At 40.9% G+C, this 22,598-nt stretch overlaps 1 protein-coding gene across 1 annotated transcript in view; it reads left to right on the top strand.

Moving 5' to 3' along the window:
* The window catches only part of utp20 (UTP20 small subunit processome component), a 31,460-nt gene extending 8,877 nt beyond the window's left edge, over nucleotides 1–22,583 (top strand). Inside the window, exons 20-61 of the mRNA XM_059326450.1 lie at nucleotides 240–319; nucleotides 414–672; nucleotides 792–971; nucleotides 1,953–2,043; nucleotides 2,178–2,263; nucleotides 2,828–2,950; nucleotides 4,395–4,561; nucleotides 5,330–5,538; nucleotides 6,785–6,928; nucleotides 7,033–7,112; nucleotides 7,208–7,443; nucleotides 7,545–7,689; nucleotides 7,821–7,908; nucleotides 8,133–8,276; nucleotides 9,135–9,188; nucleotides 10,081–10,233; nucleotides 10,319–10,474; nucleotides 10,582–10,722; nucleotides 10,826–10,963; nucleotides 11,051–11,190; nucleotides 12,080–12,162; nucleotides 12,256–12,587; nucleotides 12,673–12,812; nucleotides 13,829–13,985; nucleotides 14,074–14,172; nucleotides 14,299–14,466; nucleotides 14,715–14,881; nucleotides 15,000–15,147; nucleotides 15,236–15,352; nucleotides 16,242–16,412; nucleotides 17,366–17,497; nucleotides 17,610–17,720; nucleotides 17,808–17,957; nucleotides 18,373–18,555; nucleotides 18,706–18,837; nucleotides 18,926–19,058; nucleotides 19,135–19,319; nucleotides 19,957–20,028; nucleotides 20,119–20,412; nucleotides 21,474–21,600; nucleotides 21,704–21,849; nucleotides 21,931–22,583. Of these exons, the coding sequence (XP_059182433.1) occupies nucleotides 240–319; nucleotides 414–672; nucleotides 792–971; nucleotides 1,953–2,043; nucleotides 2,178–2,263; nucleotides 2,828–2,950; nucleotides 4,395–4,561; nucleotides 5,330–5,538; nucleotides 6,785–6,928; nucleotides 7,033–7,112; nucleotides 7,208–7,443; nucleotides 7,545–7,689; nucleotides 7,821–7,908; nucleotides 8,133–8,276; nucleotides 9,135–9,188; nucleotides 10,081–10,233; nucleotides 10,319–10,474; nucleotides 10,582–10,722; nucleotides 10,826–10,963; nucleotides 11,051–11,190; nucleotides 12,080–12,162; nucleotides 12,256–12,587; nucleotides 12,673–12,812; nucleotides 13,829–13,985; nucleotides 14,074–14,172; nucleotides 14,299–14,466; nucleotides 14,715–14,881; nucleotides 15,000–15,147; nucleotides 15,236–15,352; nucleotides 16,242–16,412; nucleotides 17,366–17,497; nucleotides 17,610–17,720; nucleotides 17,808–17,957; nucleotides 18,373–18,555; nucleotides 18,706–18,837; nucleotides 18,926–19,058; nucleotides 19,135–19,319; nucleotides 19,957–20,028; nucleotides 20,119–20,412; nucleotides 21,474–21,600; nucleotides 21,704–21,849; nucleotides 21,931–22,086 (6,217 nt within the window). The 3' untranslated portion in view covers nucleotides 22,087–22,583. The remainder of the gene's footprint in view (nucleotides 1–239; nucleotides 320–413; nucleotides 673–791; nucleotides 972–1,952; nucleotides 2,044–2,177; nucleotides 2,264–2,827; nucleotides 2,951–4,394; nucleotides 4,562–5,329; nucleotides 5,539–6,784; nucleotides 6,929–7,032; nucleotides 7,113–7,207; nucleotides 7,444–7,544; nucleotides 7,690–7,820; nucleotides 7,909–8,132; nucleotides 8,277–9,134; nucleotides 9,189–10,080; nucleotides 10,234–10,318; nucleotides 10,475–10,581; nucleotides 10,723–10,825; nucleotides 10,964–11,050; nucleotides 11,191–12,079; nucleotides 12,163–12,255; nucleotides 12,588–12,672; nucleotides 12,813–13,828; nucleotides 13,986–14,073; nucleotides 14,173–14,298; nucleotides 14,467–14,714; nucleotides 14,882–14,999; nucleotides 15,148–15,235; nucleotides 15,353–16,241; nucleotides 16,413–17,365; nucleotides 17,498–17,609; nucleotides 17,721–17,807; nucleotides 17,958–18,372; nucleotides 18,556–18,705; nucleotides 18,838–18,925; nucleotides 19,059–19,134; nucleotides 19,320–19,956; nucleotides 20,029–20,118; nucleotides 20,413–21,473; nucleotides 21,601–21,703; nucleotides 21,850–21,930) is intronic.
* The last annotated feature ends 15 nt before the right edge of the window (nucleotides 22,584–22,598 follow it).

The following is a 22,598-nucleotide window of genomic DNA, read 5'->3' as shown; positions in this document are numbered from 1 at the left end:
AACATTATTCAATTTAGTATGATATAAAACATGAAAAAGCAGGAAATGTTCATGTTTTAAGAGGCTGAAAACAACATTTTCTGCCAGTTTTGCACAAAAACGACATTAACATTTAATCACTTATCAAAACAATTAGCAGTTATTTTTCTGTCGATCAACATAGATTCATTAGTCGACTAACTCTTGCAGCAAACAAACAAATATTCAACATGTTAAATGAGTTTCTGTCCTCCTCACAGGACTCATGCTAGAGGGATGGACAACAAGGACTTCTGGAGGGTCTACCATGAACACCTGGAGATGGTGGCAGGGCTGGCTGGTAAGGCTGCAGGATCCTGGTGCTTCATATGATCAAGTTTTGAAATATGCAAAAAAATGTGGTAAACATAGATCTTCCTTTCTGAATGTCATAGAAAAAGAATTGCAGGAGGACAGTGAGGATGATGAGGAAGAAGAAGAGTCGGGTCTGCAGGGCGAGCCGGGCTGTGATGTCATTGAAAGCGGGGACATGGGAGTGCTGTTCCTCGAACAGGTGAAGTTGACCTCCAACCCCAACGAGAGGACGGACTTCCCCAACTTCCGCAGCCTGCTGTGGCGCTGCATGACCCAGTTTCCTGAGAGGGTGGAGCCACGCAGCCGGGAACTGAGCCCTCTACTGCTCCGCTTCATCAGGTCAGTGATGAAGACGAGAGCGGTGACGGATATTTAAGAAAAAGAATAATCGGATTGATCATTTTCTGAATACACTGTCAGTCTGCTAGTACCGACCCTGGTGTTTCTTTTGTTGCCAGGAATGAGTTTTACCCCGCCGACCTGCTGGTGGCTCCCACTCAGGACCTGAGGAAGGTGGAGGACGCTGCCCTAGAGGAGTCTGGGATGGCTGGGGAGGAAGAGGAGGAGAGAGAGGAAGAGGAGGCAGAGGAGGGAGGCAAACAGCAGAGGAAGGCTCTTCCAAAGAGAGCTGCTGCCAAGTAAGACATCACAGTCACACTCATTGTTGCTTCCACCTTCCTTCTCATAGTCGTTACTGACCATAAAACAAATTAATTAGTTTCCCTATTTTCATAAATTGTGTTCTATTTCCATCATAATATTATGTTGTTACGCAAAAATAGATGAAATAGTAAGGATGTCCACTAAAAAAACTTTATGATAACTTACTTTCAGATAATATAATCATAATTTAAATTTTTTTTTATTTAAAGATACAGTGAGTAGGATTTCTCCAAGCTTGTTAAATATATCCATTTGAACTTTGTTTGCTTGGATTTTTTCACTGTATTTGCATTTTTTTTCCTGTGCTGTGTCCACCTTTCTCAAGGCTTACTCTTGGATGTAGCTTAAGACCTGGCATCTGGTTGCTAAGAGTTTACTGAGCCCAGCCCTCACCCCACGAACACACAAAAAACAAATAAATTCAAGCAGAGGCAGGGTCTCTACAGACACGTCCACACACTTGTAATGGGTCATAAATGATTATTTCGAGTCTAAATGTTTTTGTATTTGTTTGGTGAAACTCCTACTCATTGTGACGTTACTAAAAGAAGCCACATTTCTTTAAATTAAATTGTTGATGTAAATGTGGATTGAGCTAAAAGAGCCTTTCCTACATAAATGGCCTGACATTGACTAAATGTAGATTCAAAACTGATCAGGACCTCATCACAGAAAGTAAACAAGATTATAAATCTGACCAGATTTTGAAAACAGCTGTGATTGTTTTTCAATAATAGCAGCATACAAGTCAGGGCCAAAAAAGTACTGCAGTTTGATACCTGGCTCTAAACACTATCAGCTCGTCAAATATGACAGGGATAAAGAGCACATATAGTTTATACCGTTGAGATATATTTCTTTAAGACCATTGTATCTGTATTTGTGTTATGTTGTTTTAAATATAATTGATATATTTAAATATAAATATGCGGAAATTTTCTTTTATTTCCGTCCAGACAGCTGATTGCCCATCTAAAGGTATTCGCCAAATTCACCAACCCTCGTTCTCTCTACCTGGAGAGCAGCCTCAGTGAGCTCTACAACCAGGTAAGCCTAACACCTCACACACCTCGTCTCAGACAACCAACATGGACCTTTTCTTTCTTAATATATTACGGTTGAGTATTTTGTAAGGCATGATGTAGTGATGATATGTGATTTATGTTCCTCTCTGTTTTCAGTTGCTCTGCCATCAGGACCAGCAGATCCAGAGAGTGGCACTGGAATGTGTTCTCACATACAAAGACTCCAACATAGTGCCATACAAGTAAGAAAACTACTGTAACCACCAGAAAAGGAAAGCAAATATACAGTGATGGCTCCCTTTAAGCAACAATCTCCCATTCTTTCTTCTCCTCAATGAGGTCATTGTGAGCATCCTCGATAGGAATCAGAGCTCTCTACGGTTACAGGCGGAGGAATGTTAACTTCCACCTCAGTGCTGACATCATTGTCAGTTATCAAGCTCTCAGTTTCCTGTACCTCCAGCCTTCCTGCAGACAGATGTGTGTTTCTGAGGAAGTTTAGCGTTACAGATGATTGAGTGTGACTGTTTGTTCTGCATCAGGCTGTCACACTGACCTGATTCCAGGAGTCAGTGAACAGACCCTGTGATTCAGCTTGTCATCAATCTATACCTTATTAAATGGTTATTAAATACACATGTAGTATTATTATGATTTGGCTCCATTATGGGCAATTAAGAGTTTTTAAAGAATCTTTAAATTTATGATTGTCGTCTTGTGAATAAGTCTTTGTACAACACATTGAACCCCTGCCAGCTGCAGGGTGATGTGTGTTTTGACCCCTGTTTGTGTGTGTGTTTATACAGGGAGAATCTTGAGAGGCTCCTGGACGACAAACACTTCAAAGAGGAGATTGTCCATTTCAATATTTCAGAGACGGGAGTGGTTGATGCTTCACACAGAGAAGGACTCATCCCATTGCTCATGAGGTATGTGTGTGTGTGTGTGTGTGTGTGGCAGAGTTCATTTTTTCATGTGTTTTAGCTCCCTCAAAGGGATTGGTATCACTGTCTGTACATTTAGCTTAGCATGAAACCAGGTGGAAACAGCTAGCCTGGTCCAAAGTTAACAAAGTCCACTGCTAAAAATAATTAATTAACACATAGGTCTTGTTGAATCTGTACAAAAAAATGTCAAGATGAAGGTGAGCCTATATTAGGGATCATACATCACAAAGCAGGGCGAGACAGTCAGCATTACTCTGTCCACATTTTAGAAAAATAATCTTCTGCCAGCTCCTCTTAAGTTTCATTTAATTATTTTTTTTACAACCAGGCTATTTGTTGCCCTGTTTCCAGTCTTAAGGCTAAGCTAATGTTAGCTAGTTGTTGCTTCATATTTAGCGGACAGACGAGAGAGTTATCTGTCTTCTAGTTTATCCCACGGCAGGAAAAACCGTAAGTGTATTCCCTAAATGTCAAACAATTCCTTCAACTTACTCAGAATCACTTACAGCTAAATGAGAGTATTTTTTATTGACCTATAAAACAAAACCCTGAGTTACATATTAGCCAATCAAACAGTCCATATTAAACTGCTTCTCATCTGCCGGAAAGCAGCAGCTGGCTTTTAAACAAGAGGAATGTGTTTGAATCTTTCACAGATTCCCTGTCCCCAGCCAGTCTGTCTCCAAAACTTACCTTGTTGACTTAAATATATATATATATATATATATATATATATATACAGTCATGGAAAAAATATTAGACCATTGTTGTCTTCAATTTCTTGTTAATTTTAAGGCCTGCTACAACTAAATGTACATTTGTTTGGACAAATATAATGATTACAAAATAAATAGCTCATAAGAGTTTAATTTAAGAGCTGATATCTAGCCATTTTCCATGGTTTTCATGATAATAACCAAAGTCATCATCAAGAAAAGCATGGAAAATGTCTAGATATCAGCTCTTAAATTAAACTCTTATGAGCTATTTTTTGTCATCATATTTGTCCAAACAAATGTAGCTTTAGTTGTACCAGTCATTACAAAGAACAAAAAATTGAAAAAAAAAAACTAGGGTGGTCTAATATTTTTTTCCATGACTGTATATTGGTTTGGTGTTTCATTTATGCAGTAATATGAATGGAAACTGCCTTTTCCTCTACTGGTGACTGCTTGTTTTTTTTCTACTCATTTAGAAAACATCAGACATGAACTTTGGAAAAATTACACCTGTTCATACATAAATGATTGAAACAATGAAAGATGTCATTTTTTACTTCCTGTTTAAAAATTACTTTGCCCACCACAACTACAAGAGGCATTTTTTATTGATTTTCTATTTCAGGAGTTACTAATGTACAACAGAAGTAACTTACACTTTGGTTTGGTCTCTCAGTCACCAGCCCTGTGTTTGTTGTTTTTGACAGGATCCTGTTCGGCCGTCTGCGCAGTAAAACAGGCAGTAAGTTTCAGGGGAAGGCGAGCGCCGCCTCCCGGTCCTCCATTATCCTGCGCTTCCTGGCAGGCTGCCAGGCCGAGGAGCTGGGGATGTTCATCGACCTGCTGCTGGAGCCCGTCAGCCATCACAGCCAAGGTAGGACAACACTGTGGTAGGAAATGAAAGATGTTCTCAGTTGTTAAACTGAGTTTCTAAACCGCAGACAAAAACCTTGTACACTGGCTTTAGAAATGATTCAGACACTTTTATTTTTTGTGCACTATTATGTCACAGAAGTCATTTGAATAGAAAGAACTACAATTTTTGCCCATCAATCTACACTCAATATGCCATAATAGTTCTTTCATTTTGCACCAGAATTAATAATACTCAAAAATGGTAGAACATGGTATTAATTAGAATCTGTTTATAGTCTGCCACTTGTTAAGTTCTCAGTCTACAGTTATAATAAATTATAAATAAATAAATAAACCAATAGCAAAAAATGGCCATAACAATTTTAATTCATTAAGGTGATATATTCTGAGAAATTAAACTTTATATTTTGTAGTTAAAGTTTTAAAGACGTTAAGTTTTGCTTCATTTTACACAATAATAAATTGGATGTGGTATTTTTTGCTGGTATAAAAAAACCCAGAATAGTTTAAACATTTCTGAAAACATTTCTCTGTGCTTTAGTAACATGTGATAAAGATTTATAGACAGATGAAGAAGACACAAGAAATGTATAGTTGTTTCTTCCACCTACTAGCAGCAAACTGCATTTAGACTGCAGGGGTCGGTAGGCTTGAATGATTCTAAAGTATACAATATACCAATGCTCCCCTGACACTCAGATGTAAAATAACCCCAACAACAACAACAGCATTTTAACAGTGAAGTCCCTTGTCAATCTGTCCTCAGGTTCCTGCCTGGCAGCAGTGGAGAAAGCAGTAGCTGAGACAGACGTGGGTGCCGTCCTGCCGCTGGGCCGCCAGCACAGCCTGCTGAACATCATTAATGTGGTGATCCAGAAACTGGGCCACCTCATCAACATCTACCTGCCAAAGGTGCTGCAGATCCTGCTGTGTGTCACCGCCTCCGTCTCCACCGTCCTGGACAAGAGGAACCAGGTAATCAAGACACACTGATACCATTATTTGTTTGTTTTTTACACAGATTTTTATTATCAGATTTAAAAACTACTAAATTAAATTGCCAGGTGAAACCTACCTACCAGCTTTTTAAAAAATATATATTTTACTGTCAGTAGATACCCCACCTCCTGTTGTATACATATTCTATAGTCTATAGCAGTAGTTCTCAACCTTTTTGAGTCGCGACCCCCAATTTAACATGCATGTTGTCTGTGACCCCCACTTACTGAACACAATCTCACACGCACAGTTCAGATCATACAAACTCAATTGATACGACGAATTTTGGACAAATAATGAAGCAGACAACAACTAAAACATCTCTCTGACCAAAATGACCAAAGATTACATAAAATTAAGCAAAAAAGGAATCAAATTGACCAAAAAAGACACAAAATGACCAAAAAAAGACACAAAATGACCAAAAAAGACACAAAATGACTAAAAAAGGACATAAAATGACCAAAAAAAAGGAAACAAAATGACCAAAAAAGACACAGATTGACCACAAAATTGTCAAAAAAAGACACAAAATGACCAAAAAAGGCACAAAATGACAAAAAAGACATAAAATGACCAAAAAAAGGAAACAAAATGACACAAAATTGCCCTAAAAAGACACAAAATGGCTCTAAAAAAGAAACAAAATGACCAAAAAAGACATGAAATGACCAAAAAGACTAAAACACATTACCATGGAGACAGAGCTGACTTCCAAAATGATTTGGCGACCCCCAGAAATCACCTCGCGACCCCAATTGGGGTCGGGACCCCAAGGTTGAGAATAGCTGGTCTATAGCATAGTGTCCATCCAGTGACACCAGAAACTAAAAGCTTTGTAACTCCCATAAGGTTTGGCATAGATGTTTGAAATGTTTTACTGCTGTGGGTGACAACATGTAGATACGTATGTTGTGATCTGCATATTTCTAGCATACCGAATGTTGAAGTTATTGTAAGTCAAATGACTTATTATAGACAAGGACCAAAAACCTTTTTTGAGCCATGTTTGAACTGATTGGTTGGAGTTTTAGACAATGAGATCTCATACATGCATTTCGGCCTTACAGTTCTTCTATTAGAAAGTTTTCCATTTGGTATGACAAATTCCAAAAAAGGATTGGTGGAAAAAGGTTAAAAATGTTTTTTATAACACTGTGCAGCTGCTTTCAGAGATGCAGACCTGGCTCCTAGTGTTGAGTTTTTCCTCTGTTGTCTGCAGCTGCGTGCAGGTTGCATCAGTCCTCTGAAGAACCTGAGGCGACTCGGCATCCTGAGGATCCAGGACTTCTTTGACAGCTTCGACTCCTACAGCTTCAGTGGAGACGAGCTGGATGCTGTGTTGGAGGCTGTGGTTTTTCCTCAGGTACGTTTTGCAGACAACCTTTTTGTTTTATGTGGGTTTTTTTTATTGTGTTTTCTTCTTTGTTTTTGCCCACATATGCCTGGTTAACGTTTCTTTCTGTACAGGTGTGTCGGCTCCCCACAGAGAGCCCTTACTCCCCCACCCCTCTGCTCAAACTCATCCATGTATGGTGCAAAAATGCCAGGTTAGACTCTCCCAACTCTTGTATCTATCTATATTAGTAGTTTTCATCCAAAGTGAATTGAAGGAAGTACAATTTTTTCTCTCTCCCTGTCTCAGGTACTTGCCCCTCTTGGCCAAGCCGAAGCCAAACCACCCTGAGTGTGATATCCTCCTGAACGTCTTCGCCCTCCTCTCAGCCAAGAACGCTTCCACAGTGACCATCGCCGTGGTTATGGACATAGCTGAGTCCCTAGCAACCACTAAAGACTTTGTTGCCTCGGAGGCTGAGACGGAGCTGAGTGTTAACGGCTGTGTGTTCCCGCAGCCTAAAGAGGGCGCTTTTGTCACTGCAGGTTAGCAGTGTTGGCCTTATTTCATCCAGAATACACAGACTGTAAATATCTTCCAACTCTAATCGTTAAATTAAATGTGCACGTTGTTGTATTTCCTCCAGACTCACTGACTCAAGGCTCCAGACTGCTGCTGCCTCACATATCCACCCTGCTGCAGTACCTGAGCGGAGTCGTACGCAACACAGACAGACTCAAGAAAAAGAAGTTCAGGGCACAGGTGGCCAAAGAGCTCAACATCCTCTCCAAGTTAGTGTTCGATTCTAATGAGAACATACTGTGTCATTTTTCCTTTTCACTTTATGTAACATTTATCTCTTGAAAACTGCAATTGTCTCATGAAACTATTTTTTTTTAACGTATGTCTTTTTCTCTGTCAGGGTCAGTCGATTCGTGAGCGACAGGGAGCAGAGCTCGGTGCTCATCAGCCTGTTGCTGCCCTATCTGCTGAAAGGCCACAATCCTCAAGTAAGAATAACCACCTATTATGTTTCTGTAATAAAAACTGTCATGGTCAAATGAGATTGGTTTCATTTTATAATTTAAGGGACCGTGGTCATTGATTTTGGTCTTACAGTAGGTTGGATATGCAGACATCAGAAATGTTGTTTGGGCCAAGTTTGAGGTCTTATAACAGATTCTCCATCTCCATGCTGCCTATGAATGACTTTAATACTGTGTGCTCATTTCAGGAGACAGAAATTGACATCCTGGCCACAGTGCAGAACCTGCTGCGACAGTGTGTGCAGCCCTCCGCCTTCCTGCGGCCGCTCTGCAAACTCTTCTCCGTCATCCACAACAAGCTGCCCAGACAGGCCCTCACTAACGTCTTCCAGGTACGGCAGAGAACCTCACTAAACATTATATTTACAGGTGTACTGTGTTTGTAATTTAACACTCTAGTCCCTAAGAGCGTTTTCTTCTTTTGCTCTTTTTTTGTAGTTACTATGGCCTTCTTTTTTTATTGCAATATGTACAGTAAACTGCAGCTCCATGGAAACAGCACAATCATTGCTTAAAGTAGGGGGAACTTAAATATCTATTTTGTGCAGTATAACAGTTATAACGCCATATATCATTAAAAGAAAAAAAACGAAGTTAACTTTCATTGATAATTTATTTTACAAAAAATGGTTAAAAATACAACAAACATTTGAAAGGATTTTTTTTTGGAAAGTATTTTTCCAGGTTCCTACAAGTGTTACCACTATTGTAAAGAAAATGGGGCTCCACATGCTATACATATTGAACTATTTACATTTATATAACCTCTCTTACAGCAACTCATGTTCTTTCTGCTCTATTTAAACAGCCTGAAATTGAGTTATTATTATTATTATGTGACAGTTCGTCTGAACTGAGTCATTCATGACTTCCCAGTTTCAGTGAAGAGTGCGGAATTTAATGTTTTTTACATGATCTGGTTAATGCAAATGGTTTATTTCTAGAAAATTTTAAAATGAAAGCTGTATTTGTGTGTTTCCAGTTTATCACTTGCTGTTGTGTTGTGGTAACCAGAAAGACACTGTTTTTCTTTTATGGGGTTTTGAAGTAGATGGGGCTTAAGATATCTTATATGTGTTTCATTAAAGCATGTTTTAGTAGAAACCTTAAATTAGTATAAACGTAGTATAAAGTATAAACCTGAAAATGAGCATAATATGTCTCCTTCAATTTGTCTGCTCTGCTTTCAGACTCTGTCAGATCTGGAGCCTTCACTCACGTACATCACTGATTTAACAACAAAGGTAAGATCACTTATTCCATTCACATTCAATATTATGTTATTATTTATTTACCAGGAAGATCAGTGAGGTTTCCTTCAAGTCAAGTCAAGTCAATTTTATTTATATAGCCCAAAATCACACATCACAGATTTGCCTCAAAGGGCTTCACAGACTGTACATAGTACGACACCCTCTGTCCTTAGACCCTCACAGCAGCCAGGGAAATACTCCTTAAAAAAACCTTTTAACTGGGGAAAAAGAAGAAGAAACCCCAGGGAGAGACAGAGGAGGGATCCATCTCCCAGGACGGACAGATGTCAATAGATGTCGTTGTACAGGGCAGGTCAACAGAGTAGAGTAGAGTAGATAGAGGTTGAAGGGGGAGAGGGAGGGAGGATAGAGAGAGACGGTTGAGAGGGAGAGAGACAGAGAGGAGCAGGAGTTCTGGGAGGGGCAGCATTCCCATCTGGGGCCGAACAAGATCCACGGCAGTGAGACCAGCAGGAGTGATGCCAAGCAGAACCACAGCACGACACCCTGTGAAAGAGAGAGCAGAGAAAAGTGCGAGTACTCTGGGAAAATACAAGCTCATGTCATGTATTATTGGGAGATCAGAGAGAGAGAAGAAAAGAGGGGCCCGGTGTGTCGTGTCCCCTGACACATTGGACCTATAGCGGCATAACTAGGGGCTGGTCCAAGGCCTCAGCCAGCCCTAACTATAGGCTTTGTCAAAGAGGAAAGTTTTAGGTTTACTCTAAAATAAAGAGAGGGTGTCTGCCTGTCTGGTGAGACTGGCAGAGCCTTAAATTATTAAACCCTCTAGAGGTCCCGCATTTAATGTCTGGTGTCTATCGACACTCTATCAACTACTTGTTTACAACCAGTAAAAAACACTCATGTTTCTCCTCTGCAGCTTAACGCGTTTGACAGTCGACACTTGGATGAGATCCACTTTGACGTGCGTCTCACGGCTTTCCAAGACGCCACCAGACGAGTCAAAGACATGACGACTCTGGACCTGGACTACATCAACGCCATCATGCACAACTGCTTCCACACCTATGAGGTAAGCTGGTTTGTGATACAGATATCCTGCCCAAAGTAATACTAATTTAAGAGCTTTGACTAATTTCCCTCCTTTCACCCTCCAGATTGGTGACATGTCACTGGGAGACAACGCCACCTTGTGTCTGTCTGCAGTAATCACCCAGCTGGCAGCGGTCGGGGCTGGAGAGCAGCTCTACAAGGACATCGTACAACACACCATCCTGGACGCAGTACACAAGGGGCTTCGCAGCAAGACGGATGTAGGAAAACACACATTTCCTCCTGTTTCTGAACACACAAGCTGAATCAATCTCACTTAGTATGGAGCATGTGATAAATTATGATCTCCTCCTCTACTCTCCACCAGAGCGTGCAGCATGAATACACCACCATACTGGCCTGCCTTGTAAAGACCTTTCCTGCCAAGAAAGAGTTCAGAGACCTGGTGCAGCTCACCAACTACAATGACCTCGAGTCTGACTTCTTTGAGCACATGAAGCACATCCAGGTAAGAGAGAAACCAGGAGCATTCTCTCCTCTACCTCCCTCCTCCCTTTTATCTGCCTGTTACACACAAACTGACTGATGTTTGTTTTCTTCTTCTTATTTAGATCCACCGTCGGGGTCGTGCCCTGAGGAAGTTGGCCAAGCAGCTGATGGAGGGCCAGGTGGTGATGACGCCTCGCTCTCTCCAGAACTACATCATGCCATACGCCACGACGGCTCTGCTAGATGAAAAGATGCTCAAGGTGACCCAGACGTACATTCAAAACTTTAAAAGAAAACCATGTTTTGTTTGTTTGTGTGTCTGACCGTCCTCTCCTCACACTCTGCAGCACGAGAACATGATCTCAGCGTCGGTGGAGATGGTGGGCGCTGTGTGCCGCAGGCTGACCTGGTCCAAGTACCTCTACTACCTCAAACACTTCATCCACATCCTGCAGACATCGCAGGCTGAGCAGAAACTGGCTGTCAGGTGGGATTGTCTTGTAAATCATCCCTTTTTTATTGTTTTTTAATCATAACATTGCTTTTATATAACTCTCTGAACTCTGCAATCCATCGGAGGGCTTTGAAAGGGTTTTTTTGTTTTGTTTTTTGTTCTTAAATGCCAAAATAAAATAATTTATCATAGAGTGACAGAGTTTTATATTTCTGATGTGCGACGAATGTGAAAAATAACCAAATCTAAGCTTGAAATGGTGATATTTCATCAAAAACACTATATTCTATATCGCTTATTTCAAATTTCACCAAAAATATAGTTTGTACTAACCAGATCCTGTAAAAAAAAAAAAAACATTCTGGGCTCCTCAGTGCAACTTGGAATCATGTCATGTGACAAAAATTCAGTGAAACTTTAACTGAACAACAGGCTGTTCACACAGGGCTGAGAGGAAAGGACAAGAGAGTTATACAAAATTAAATTGTTTAACATGGATAGCATATGGAGGCCCTGTTTCTTTTTTGCAATATTGGTAACACTAAATATGACATAATATAGATAATTAAAGAATATATAGATTCTGTTTTTTTAACAAGTTATTAAAGAAATTCAAGTTATGTCTTTTCTTTTATGATTTTGGCCATTATAACTGTGTTAAACTGCACAAAGGAATGTTGGAATTCTCCCTCCTTCTACGTGATTGTGCTGTTTCCATAGAGGTACAGGACTTAAATATTGCAGTGAAAAATTAAATGTGACAGAACCAAAAAAAACCCTGAAACAGATCAGGGTTCAAGGGGTTAATTCATGACACTAAATTTAACATGATTTATGTGTTTTTTGTTAACTCTGTAATAAAAAAACCCTCCCATTTCCCCTCTTTCCTTTCCCCCCTTGTGTTGTACCACTTTTACTCCAGTTTGCTGGTCACAGTCCTGGAGTCTTTCCATTTTGACCATCAGACCCTCAGCAGAGAAATGGAGGCTGCCAAGGCCAGAGAGGGTGAGTACAAAGTCAGATAAATGAGATATAATGTGTCAAATTTCAAATTGTATAAACAAAACATCCTAAATCAAACTTCATATGTTGATCAAGCTGCGAGTGTCGTGGTGGAGGCAGATGAAGAGGAGCTAGCTGCAGCCGACGAATCAGACGCAAGTGATGATGAGGAGGAGGCCATGGAGGTGGACAGTAAGGCTGCTCCGTCTGATGTGCCTATGGAAACATCCACCACCACTGGAGAAAAGGATGTCCCCTCTGAGGAAGCAGCCACCTCTGAAGCCAAAGGGCCAGCTGCTCCTAAACCCTGCGTAGTGTCCAGCGGGCTGCCGCACAGCAAAGAGGAGCTGGAGTCTCTGATCAGCGCCATCTATCAGACTGTTAATAACAGCGTGCTGCCTCGCCTGCAAAAGTGTCTCAATGCTAAGGTATGATGTGCACACATACTATGGTTTAATGTGTTCTTAAAGCTCTAAACAGCAGCTGAATAGTAGAAGTGTGTGTGTCATGTAGGTAAAACGTGATGATGAGCACAAGGCGGTGAAGTCTAAGGAGGTGAAGGATGAGGAGGTGGTGAGGATACCGATAGCCTTCGCCATGGTCAAACTGATGCAGACTCTGCCTCCTCACATCATGGAGGCCAACCTGCCTGGGTACGCATTTACTGTTTACCAACAATGATGATGTATTTTTGCGGGCGGAGCCTAACTGGTGGCAGAAAGTTTTTGAGGAGGGTCGTTTTTTGACATCCCATAAAATGGTGTTTTTCTGGACATATTATGCTCTTAAACTTATCATCAGACTACATTTGACCCCTTTTAAGCATTTTTAGGCATGTTAAAATTCGACCATTTTTGACAAAAATCGATAGACTATAGTATGACTTTTTTTTGGTAATTTTTGGACATCCCATAATATGGTATTTTTCTGTCATTTCTGGCCATATTATGCTCTAACAGGTACCAACAGACTATAATTGAACCATTTGAAGCATTGTTGATTGGTATTTTGAAATTTGACCATCTTTGACGAAAATCGACATACTATAGTATGACCTATGAAATCATCTGAAATTCCCGTATTTACACAGTGCTCATTTCATACATACACACAGATCAACACTTAAGAGCTGTGCGGCTGCAACCTGTGATGATCAGTTAAATTAGAGCAGGAATTTGAAGTCAACTGCTCTCTAGGAAAATCACATATGTAATTAATAATATATATATATATATATATATATATATATATATATATATATATATATATATATATATCAGAGAATTTTGGATGATTTCAGCAGTCCAGTCCGTCTGTTGAATGGATTGCAACCATTAACGTGTCTGTCCAGTTCAAAGGGATTCTTTGACAAAAGTAATCGATATGAATGAACACCAGTTGTTTTTTAAAAACTTTTTCTGTTCTGACATCCAACAGCACAGCAAGACAGCTGAAACTCTTCTGTTTTCCTGTTTCCTTATTGTTTTTATAGATTGCAACTGTATTCCGCTAAGTTTTCTGCCACCAGTTTGAGCACGCAACTACCACTGACGTAGCTGTGGCGTTGACTCCAAATTGGTCTATATACAGGACCGCTTAAGATGTTGCTGTAGTTTTACGTCACTTTAGTGAGATGCATATTTTGTCTGTTTGTTTGTGTGTCATCCAGGATCCTGATCAAAGTGTGTGTGCTGCTGAGGAACCGTTTCCAGGAGATCCGTGACGTGGCGAGGGGAACTCTGGTGAAGATCCTCGAGACTTTGGGCGGCAGGTATCTGCAGTACCTGCTCAAAGAGATGCAGGGGGTTCTGGTCAAGGGCTACCAGGTAGGAGAGCACACAGGGACACAACCATGGAAGCATCTCACTGTTGTCTTTGAAAGTCCTAATGTTCTCTGTGCTCCCCTCTACCCAGGTCCACGTGTTGACATTCACAGTGTACCAGCTGCTGTCAGTCCTCAGTCCAACCATGAAGAGTGGTGACCTGGACTCGTGCATGAACATGCTGATCGATGTAAGAACGCTTCACATCACAAACCCAAATAGAGTCCACTATGTCAAATGATAAAGATAGTGTTTTTGTTTTTGACACGTAGTCATTTTTTTACCATCTTTTCTGTACTTCTTCCCTGTTGGTCAGATCTTTAACAACGAGCTGTTCGGAGCTGTGGCGGAGGAGAAGGAGGTGAAGGGGATCGTCTCCAAACTGATGGAGGCGCGACACAGCAAGAGCATGGACTCCTACGAGCTGCTGGCCCACTTTTGCAGCAAGGAGAGCATCACCAAGTTAATACTGCCACTGAAGGAGGTGAGAGGGGCTGAGGTGGCGGATATAAAAAGGCATGCTAAACCCTTGTGCAAACCTTTAAAAAACAATCGGACCCATTATGACCCCTGAAGACAAAAGTGCCTGCATTATATATCCATATTATTTTCCACTCATGCACAAGGATTAAATATGCAGTAATGATTATAAGTTGCAAATCAGATGATATTACAAGAGAGTCTTTCTTCCTTAAAACAAAAGTGACATAAAGCATTTAACTTGGCTTTCAGATCCTGGAGAATTCATCCAGTCTGAAGGTGTGTAACCGGGTAGGAGCCGTGCTGCGGCGACTGATCCTGGGTCTGCTCATCAACGAGGGCATGACCTCTCGGGATATCTTACTGCTGTGCCACGGCCTGGTCAGCGAGAGTCTGCCACTGCTCACCAAGAGAGACCGGTACGCACACAAACACACAAACAAACACACAATCTCACATCAGTACACAGTTAATCACTTTGTCGTTTATTTACCACCTACCCTGTATGATGCTGTGTATATGTGTGTGTATTTGTAGAGAGAAAGCCTCAGCTAAGCCTCCCCCAGACCCCAGACTGCCCCCGCCCAGCTGCCTGCTCCTGCCTCCAACTCCTAAGAGAGGAGGTCAGAAGGCTCCGGTCAGCAGCCGCACCAACATGCACATCCTGGTGGACGCTGGCCTCAAGGTTGAAACACTCCCCAAGCCAGGATTCAATAATGTAATAGATTTGTTTGTTTTTTCTTTACAATCATGTGTGTCCTTCTGTTTTTCAGCTGCTCCACCTGAGTCTGAAGAGATCCAAAGTGACGTCGTCAGACGCCTCGACTCTGGAGATGCTGGATCCGTTCGTACTGCTGCTGCTCGACTGCCTCAACTCCATGCACGTCAAGGTACTACAACTTTATGATTACATGGGTACATTTTATCCCCATAACTTCTTAGCATCTGATCTCTCAAATAGGTAAAATTACCACACGTATCAACAGAGTATAATTGACCCATTTTAAGCATTTTAAGGCATTTTAAAATTTGACCCTTTTTCAACAAGAATCAACACTTTTCAACAACTTTTTTTCAATTTATTGACATCCCATAATATGGTGTTTTTCCTGTAATTTCTGGCCAAATTATGTTCTAATATGTATCAACAGACTATAATTGACCCATTGTAAGCATTTTAAAATTTGACAAACTTTAATACTACATGTATCAACAGACTATAATTGAGCCATTTCTACCATTTTTAGGCATTTTCAAAATTTGACCATTTTTGACAAAAATTGAAATGCTATAGTGTGACTTTTTTTCAGTTTTTTGACATACCATAATATGTTGTTTTTCTGTCATGTCTGGCCATATTATGCTCTAATATGTATCAACAGAGTATAATTGGGCTATCTCTAGCATTTTTAGTAATTTTAAAATTTGACCTTTTTGACAAATATCGACAAACTATAGTATGATTTTTTTTAGGGGTCATTTTAAAGATGATTTTTTTTTGGCATTTTGTTGCTTTATTGATAGTGAGAAATAGAAAGGGGGTGATAGAGGGGAAGACATGCGGCAAAGGGAGCTCAGGCCGGATTCGAACCAGGCTCCGCCGCAGCACATGGCATACATGGTTAGCGCTCTACCGGTGTGAGCCACCGGGACGCCCCAGGGGTCATTTTAGGACATCCCAAAATACTGTGTAAAAAATATTTTGTTACCTAAATAAAATTGAGGTAATAACTTTTACTCCCTCCACCCTCCTCTTCTGTCCCGCTCCCTCCCTCCCAGGTGATCACAGAGGCTCTGGTGGCATTCACTTGGCTGTTGAAGTTCCCTCTTCCAGCCGTGGAGCAGAACGCAGAGCAGCTGACTAAGCAGCTCTTTGTTCTCCTGAAGGATTACTCCAAAGCCGGAGCCGCCCGGGGGGAGAACTACCACCTGGTCCAGAACTGCTTCAAGGTACCACAGATAATAACAACACATGTATGCACACACCTGAAGATAAACAGGTGATTCCATCTGTCACTGTGAGGAAATTCCCCTTTAGTTTTGTGAAAACACAACAAAGTAGTTGTAGACAGGAAGTGTTTATGCTCCTGTATTATGAAAGCAGCTTTCTGGAATATTATGAGACTTTTGAAAAGAAACAAAGAGTAATGCAATATTATTATTTTTTGGAACACCTCAAATGAAATCATGCAAATGTCATGGATTGGATTGATAGAGAGTACAAACTGAAGTAGAGGTAGTAACGTGACATCACCCACTGATTTGTGGACTAGAGTTTGGCATTATGGCCGTCACCATTTAGATTTTTTTGGATCGTGATTGGACCATATTTGGACGAGAATGAGGAGCTGGAGAGGACTCTTAATTACCAGCTAGTGCTAATAGCTTACTTGGTGATATTAAGTGAGATGATGATTTTGGTGAGTGATAAACAGACAAAATGTAGTTACTGGGAAAAAAAGCCAACTCCTAATGCAACATTTATATGACCAAATTTATAGGCCAAAATGTTAGTTATGATTAGCAATGTGCACAGTCCCATTAAAACACACTGCTATGCCTCTGTTGTGATTGACAGGTTGCGGTGGACAATCACAAGGTAGCCACGCCTTAAAGCATACTCTACCTAACATATTTTTTACTCTAAACATAATTAACTAAATTAACATCAAGCTGGATGAAAAAAGTTTACGGAGGTTTGAAATTAAGTAAGAAGTAGAGTCATTTTCTCATAGACTTCTATACAATCTGACTTCTTTTTGCAACCAGTTTATTCGCCCCCTGCTTTCCATGAGAAAGCATTGGCTTCACTTTTGAGACCCAGAGGCTGCTGCTTGTCAGAAACCTAATAAGGAAAAAGCAGATAAAACTGCAGCATTGGTTTCTGTCTGTTTGTCTCTCAGGCCATCACCATACTGGTGAAGAATGTCAAAAGCAACCAGATCTCAGAGATCCAGCTGCAGGTGCTGCTGGGGTACGCGGAGGAGGACATCTATGACCAGTCTCGCCAGGCCACCGCCTTCGGCCTGCTCAAGGTAACATGAGTGCATGTTGTGCTGTGGTTTTAATGAGCAGGACAAATATGAAGATTAGAAATGGACAATTTAATTCAAGGTTTTTGAGATATATTTTTTGTATCTCCTTCAGGGGATTCTGTCCAGGAAGCTCATTGTTCCAGAGATGGAGGAGCTGATGAAAAAAGTGGCCAAGCTGTCTGTCAACGGCAGCAACGGGATGATCAGAATTCACTGTCGACAGGTACTCACACTTTTTCCTCTCTGCTGTACACTTAAGGACAAAAATGTTATTAAGATTTTGTATTAAGCCAGTGTTGACGTGTTGCAGATCTATCTAAAATACCTGCTGGACTACCCTCTGGGGAGGAAGCTGAGGGAGCACCTGGACTTTGTGGTGGCCCAGCTGAACTACGAGCACGACACGGGCAGGGAGTCTGTGCTGGAGATGCTGGCTTACATCTTCCAGACTTTCCCTCAGGTGAATCTATGAATATATATCTCAAGTCTGCATGTGCAAGAAGTGGACCAAAACAAACAACCTTTAGGGTAGTTAAGGAGTATTTGCTTTTTCAAATATGTGGAATTACATTTATACATTTTTATTCATTTATTTATTTTTTCTTAATTTTGTTGTTTGACATTATTTATTTTCTCAATCAGATGATTCTGTCGTGTTTTGTTTTTCTGATACCTTATTCATCTTGCTGTATGTTTTGATATTTTGTGTTTATTGAGAAAAAAGCAAACACCACCCTGTTCAGATACTTCTGTGAATAATGCTTCACAATAAAAAAGCATTAGTCAATACCGCATGCATCATAACCCAGATTACTGGCATATAATCCATAATTAACAATTTATCAGACCACTAACACATTTTTTTGTTTGTTCAGAAACTGCTGTTGAAGCACAGCGGCTTGTTCTTCGCCCCACTGGCCCTGGTCGTGGTTAATGATGACTCAGCGCGCTGTAAGAAAATGGCCTCCATGGCCATCAAGGCCCTGCTGGGCCAGCTGGACTTGAACAACCAGAACATCCTGTACGCCCTCGTCAATACCTGGATGAATGCAGAGAAGGTAAACACACACACACACACACACACACACACTGCTAGGGCAAGACATTTATCCATAAGGGAATCTAAATCAGCTGATAGTGTGCTTTACAGTACTTCTCTTGACTTCAGTATGCCTTTAATAGTCTTTAATCTTTTATTGCCCTCCCAGGCCAGCCTGCGGCGCCTCGGAGCTCAGGTTTGCGGTCTGTTTGTGGAGGTGGAGGAGGAGGCGTTTGCCCGTCGCTTGGACGACCTGCTTCCTCTGCTGGAGAAAGAGATAAACCCTGACAACTACGAAGATGTGAGGCCACGCATTAACTGTATCTTTGGCCATGAGTTTGCAACCCGAGGAAAAGGAAGCATCTTAACTCTTGTCTCGTGTCTTTCAGATCGAGGAGGAGCAGGAGGAGAAAGGAGCAGACAGGCTGCTGTTCAGTTTTCTGACTCTCATCACCAAACTGAGCAAACACTGCGGCCTGCTGGAGCTCAACAAGCCTCAGGACACACTCAGTCGCATTTGGGGTAAAGGACCGTTCTACCACACCAGCTCTTGATGACACATTCAGCACACTTGCTCATTTTTTCCTCTTCTCTTCAGGTCACATTGAAGCCCACCTGCGGTACCCTCACTGCTGGGTGTGGCTGACCGCCTCACAGCTGTTTGGTCAGCTGTTTGCAGCCCATCAGGGGGAGCAGCTGGTCGCTGTCTGGAGAGGAGAGGGAGGAGATCGTTCTCCACTGTCTCCAGCCACAGCCTTCATCACCAGCGGCCTGGACAAGAAGGTGAGGACTCGTCTTTCCAGCTGTGATCTAATTTCTGCATCTCATTCTCACATGTGTCAACAAACTATAATAGACCCATTTCTAGCTAAAATCAACATACTCCAGTAAGACTTTTGTTTGAGGGGGGTCATTTTTGGACATCCCATAATATGGTGTTTTTCTGTCATTTCTGGCCATATTATGCTCTAATATGTATCAACAGACTATCATTGAAAAAATGTAAGCACTTTTAGGCATTTTAAAATTTGACCATTTTTGACAAAACTCAACATACTTTTCTTCAGTTTTTGGATATCCCATAATATGGTGTTTTTCACTATTTTTGGACAAACTATACTACCACATGTATCAACAGACTATAATAGACCCATTTCTAGCATTTTAGGCATTTTAAAATTTGACCATTTTTGACAAAAATCAACATAGTATGACTTTTTTTGAGGGGCTCTTTTTTTGGACATCCCATAATATGGTGTTTTTCTGTAATTTCTGGCCATATTATGCTCTAATATGTATAAACAGAGAATAATTGACCCATTTTAAGCATCTTAAGGCATTTTAAAAATGTTCAATTTCGGCAACTCACTCCTATTGTTTTTACTGTTTTTAACTTTTCTGCCTTCTTCTTGACATTTAGATGAGAGAGCTGGCGTTGTCTTTCTGCCATCAGCTACAGTCAAAGTACCTAGACACGGCGTCAGGAGAGCAGGTGCCCAAACTCCACCGAAACACATTTCAGTCAAAGCTTGATTCAATCACATGAGATTTGATTGACAGGTATGTTGCGCTCTGCCCACAGGTGATCAAGAACTTGCTGTTCGTCGGCAAGGTGATCTACCTCGTTTCTCCCGAGTCTGATGTCGCTCCTGCTCAGGAAGAAGTGAAAGAGGAGGAGAAGGAGGAGCAGAACGGAGATGACAAGGAGCAGGAAGAGGAAGAGGAGGATGAAGATGACAAGGAAAAGGAAGAGGAGGAGGAAGAAGAAGAGGAAGATGACAAGGATGATCGGCCTCCTTCCCTGCTGTGGTTGATCAAGAAGCTGTCGCTGATGGCCAAGAGAGAAGCAGCGTACACTCCCAAAGTTCCCCTGAAGGTACACATACACACTCAAGTTCTTTGGTTGACTTCAGACACATCAGGTTATGAAAGACAGTTGAACAAACCCTTCACAAAAGATAGGAATGTTTATAAAAAAAGTGTATGTACAGTGATGGAAAAAAAAATAAGACCACCATTGTTTTCTTCAGTTTCTTGTTCATTTTAATGCCTGGTGCAACTAAAGGTACATTTGCTTGGACAAATATAATGATAAGAACAAAAATAGCTGATAAGAGTTTAATTTAAGAGCTGATATCTAGACATTTTCCATGGTTTTATTGATAATGATTTTGGTTATTATCAAGAAAACCATGGAAGATGGCTAGATATCAGCTATTAAATTAAACTCTTACGAGCTATTTTTGTTATCATTATATTTGTCCAAACGAATGTACCTTTAGTTGTACCAGGCATTAAAAGAACAAGAAATTGAAGAAAACAAGGGTGGTCTTATTTTTTTTTTCCATGACTGAGCCTGAATTTTTTTTTTTTTTTTTACATACAGAGTGTAAGAGAGAAAACTTGAGAAAACAGTGTTTAAATATATAAGTAGGGTAAAAAATGTTTTAACTAATAGCTATTACTATGACACATTTATTATTTACAAGACAGTTATTTAGGTTTCTGAGATTCTATGGTTAAATATGCAAAATAGGCATTATCCAATGCTATCTTTTGGTGAATTAAGGGGAACTACAGACACAAATAGACAAAGTGTAGTAAAATATACACTTAAATGATTATTTTGGATGTTATGGAAGCAGAATAGTCCAAAATATTAAAAATGACTAGCGCACGAGCCTCACCTTAAGTATAATTTCAGGACAGGGTGCCAAAATGTATTCATCATATTAATAATAGAGTCAGGGTTAATAGTTTTATTGCTAAATATTTTCTCACTAGTGATAATTATGATCTTCCAAAGCCATTACCATATACAACACCATAAACCAAAACTGGCATTTCAATTTATTTAAATTCTGTCACTGAAAACAGTTTTTTTTTCTATTGTCGAAGTTGTAAAATAATTTTCTTTCCCTCCCGTCTCTCCTGCAGAGAACATGTGTGTTTAAGTTCATGGGAGCGATAGCCATGGACCTGGGGAAGGAGCGACTCGGCCCCTATCTGACCACCATCATCACTCCTCTGTACAGGGAGCTGGACAGCACCTATGCAGACCAAGGTAAGTGCTCTTAAAAAGCCTGAAAAAACTTTGTCCAAGGTTAATTGGTCAGACTTCCTACAAAAGTAGTGATTCCACTGAACCGTGCCCTGTTTCTGTCCAGATCCCACCCTGAAGAACCTGGCACAGGAGCTGATAGAGCTGCTCAAAAGACACGTGGGGCTCGAGAGATTCTCTCTGGCTTTCTCTGCTGTCCAGAAGGAGTTTTCACAGAGGCGAGCGGCACGCAAACGACACAGAGCCATGCAGGTATGATGGTTGCTAAAGCCCATACACACAAAAAACAAGTTTATTCCTACCATTCAATTTGACTCCTGTTTTTCCCCTCAGGCGGTGGCTAACCCAGACATTGCAGCCAAGAAAAAACTCAAGAAGCACAAGAACAAAATCGAAGCCAAGAAGAGGAAGATCGAGTTCCTCCGGCCGGGATATAAAGCCAAGAAGCACCGGAGCCACGCACTCAAAGACCTGGCCATGGTGCAGTGAGCCATGTGGGCGGAAACACCGCTTTACCAAGGACACTAGGACGAGATGAAAGCTGGGCAGTTGACCCGGGAATGTGACTTGTGTGATTTAGCTGGACATATCCATGTTTTTATGGGTTAACTGGCTGTAGATTCCAAATTGTTACATGATGACTTTTACTGTTGTAATTAATATGTGAAAGCAAAACTCACATTGGGCCAGGAAAGACAGAAAACAGATGTACCACACCTGGTTTGCTTTGTGTGTGAAGAACGAGGATGTTGTGAAAAGCCCAACTAACCATGCTAAATGATGATAATCTAATCCATCTCTTCAGTTAGGAATCCACCATCCTACTCTTTTTGTACAAGGAAATGGAAAAGAAGCATCATGTAACAGTTGTTACACAGCTGGATGTCCGAGTGTTGCTAATGAACTCTTTTTATCCCTGCTGTGGATCAAGTGCAGTTAAATGTACAACTTTCTGTAATTAAAAAAGATGACATTTTTACTGATAATCTTCTGGCATCACA

This window comes from Centropristis striata, chromosome 22 (genome assembly GCF_030273125.1).
Source record: "Centropristis striata isolate RG_2023a ecotype Rhode Island chromosome 22, C.striata_1.0, whole genome shotgun sequence".
NCBI lineage: Eukaryota > Metazoa > Chordata > Actinopteri > Perciformes > Serranidae > Centropristis > Centropristis striata.
Note: the sequence above shows the minus strand (reverse complement) of the source record. Positions and strands in the feature narration are given on the sequence as shown.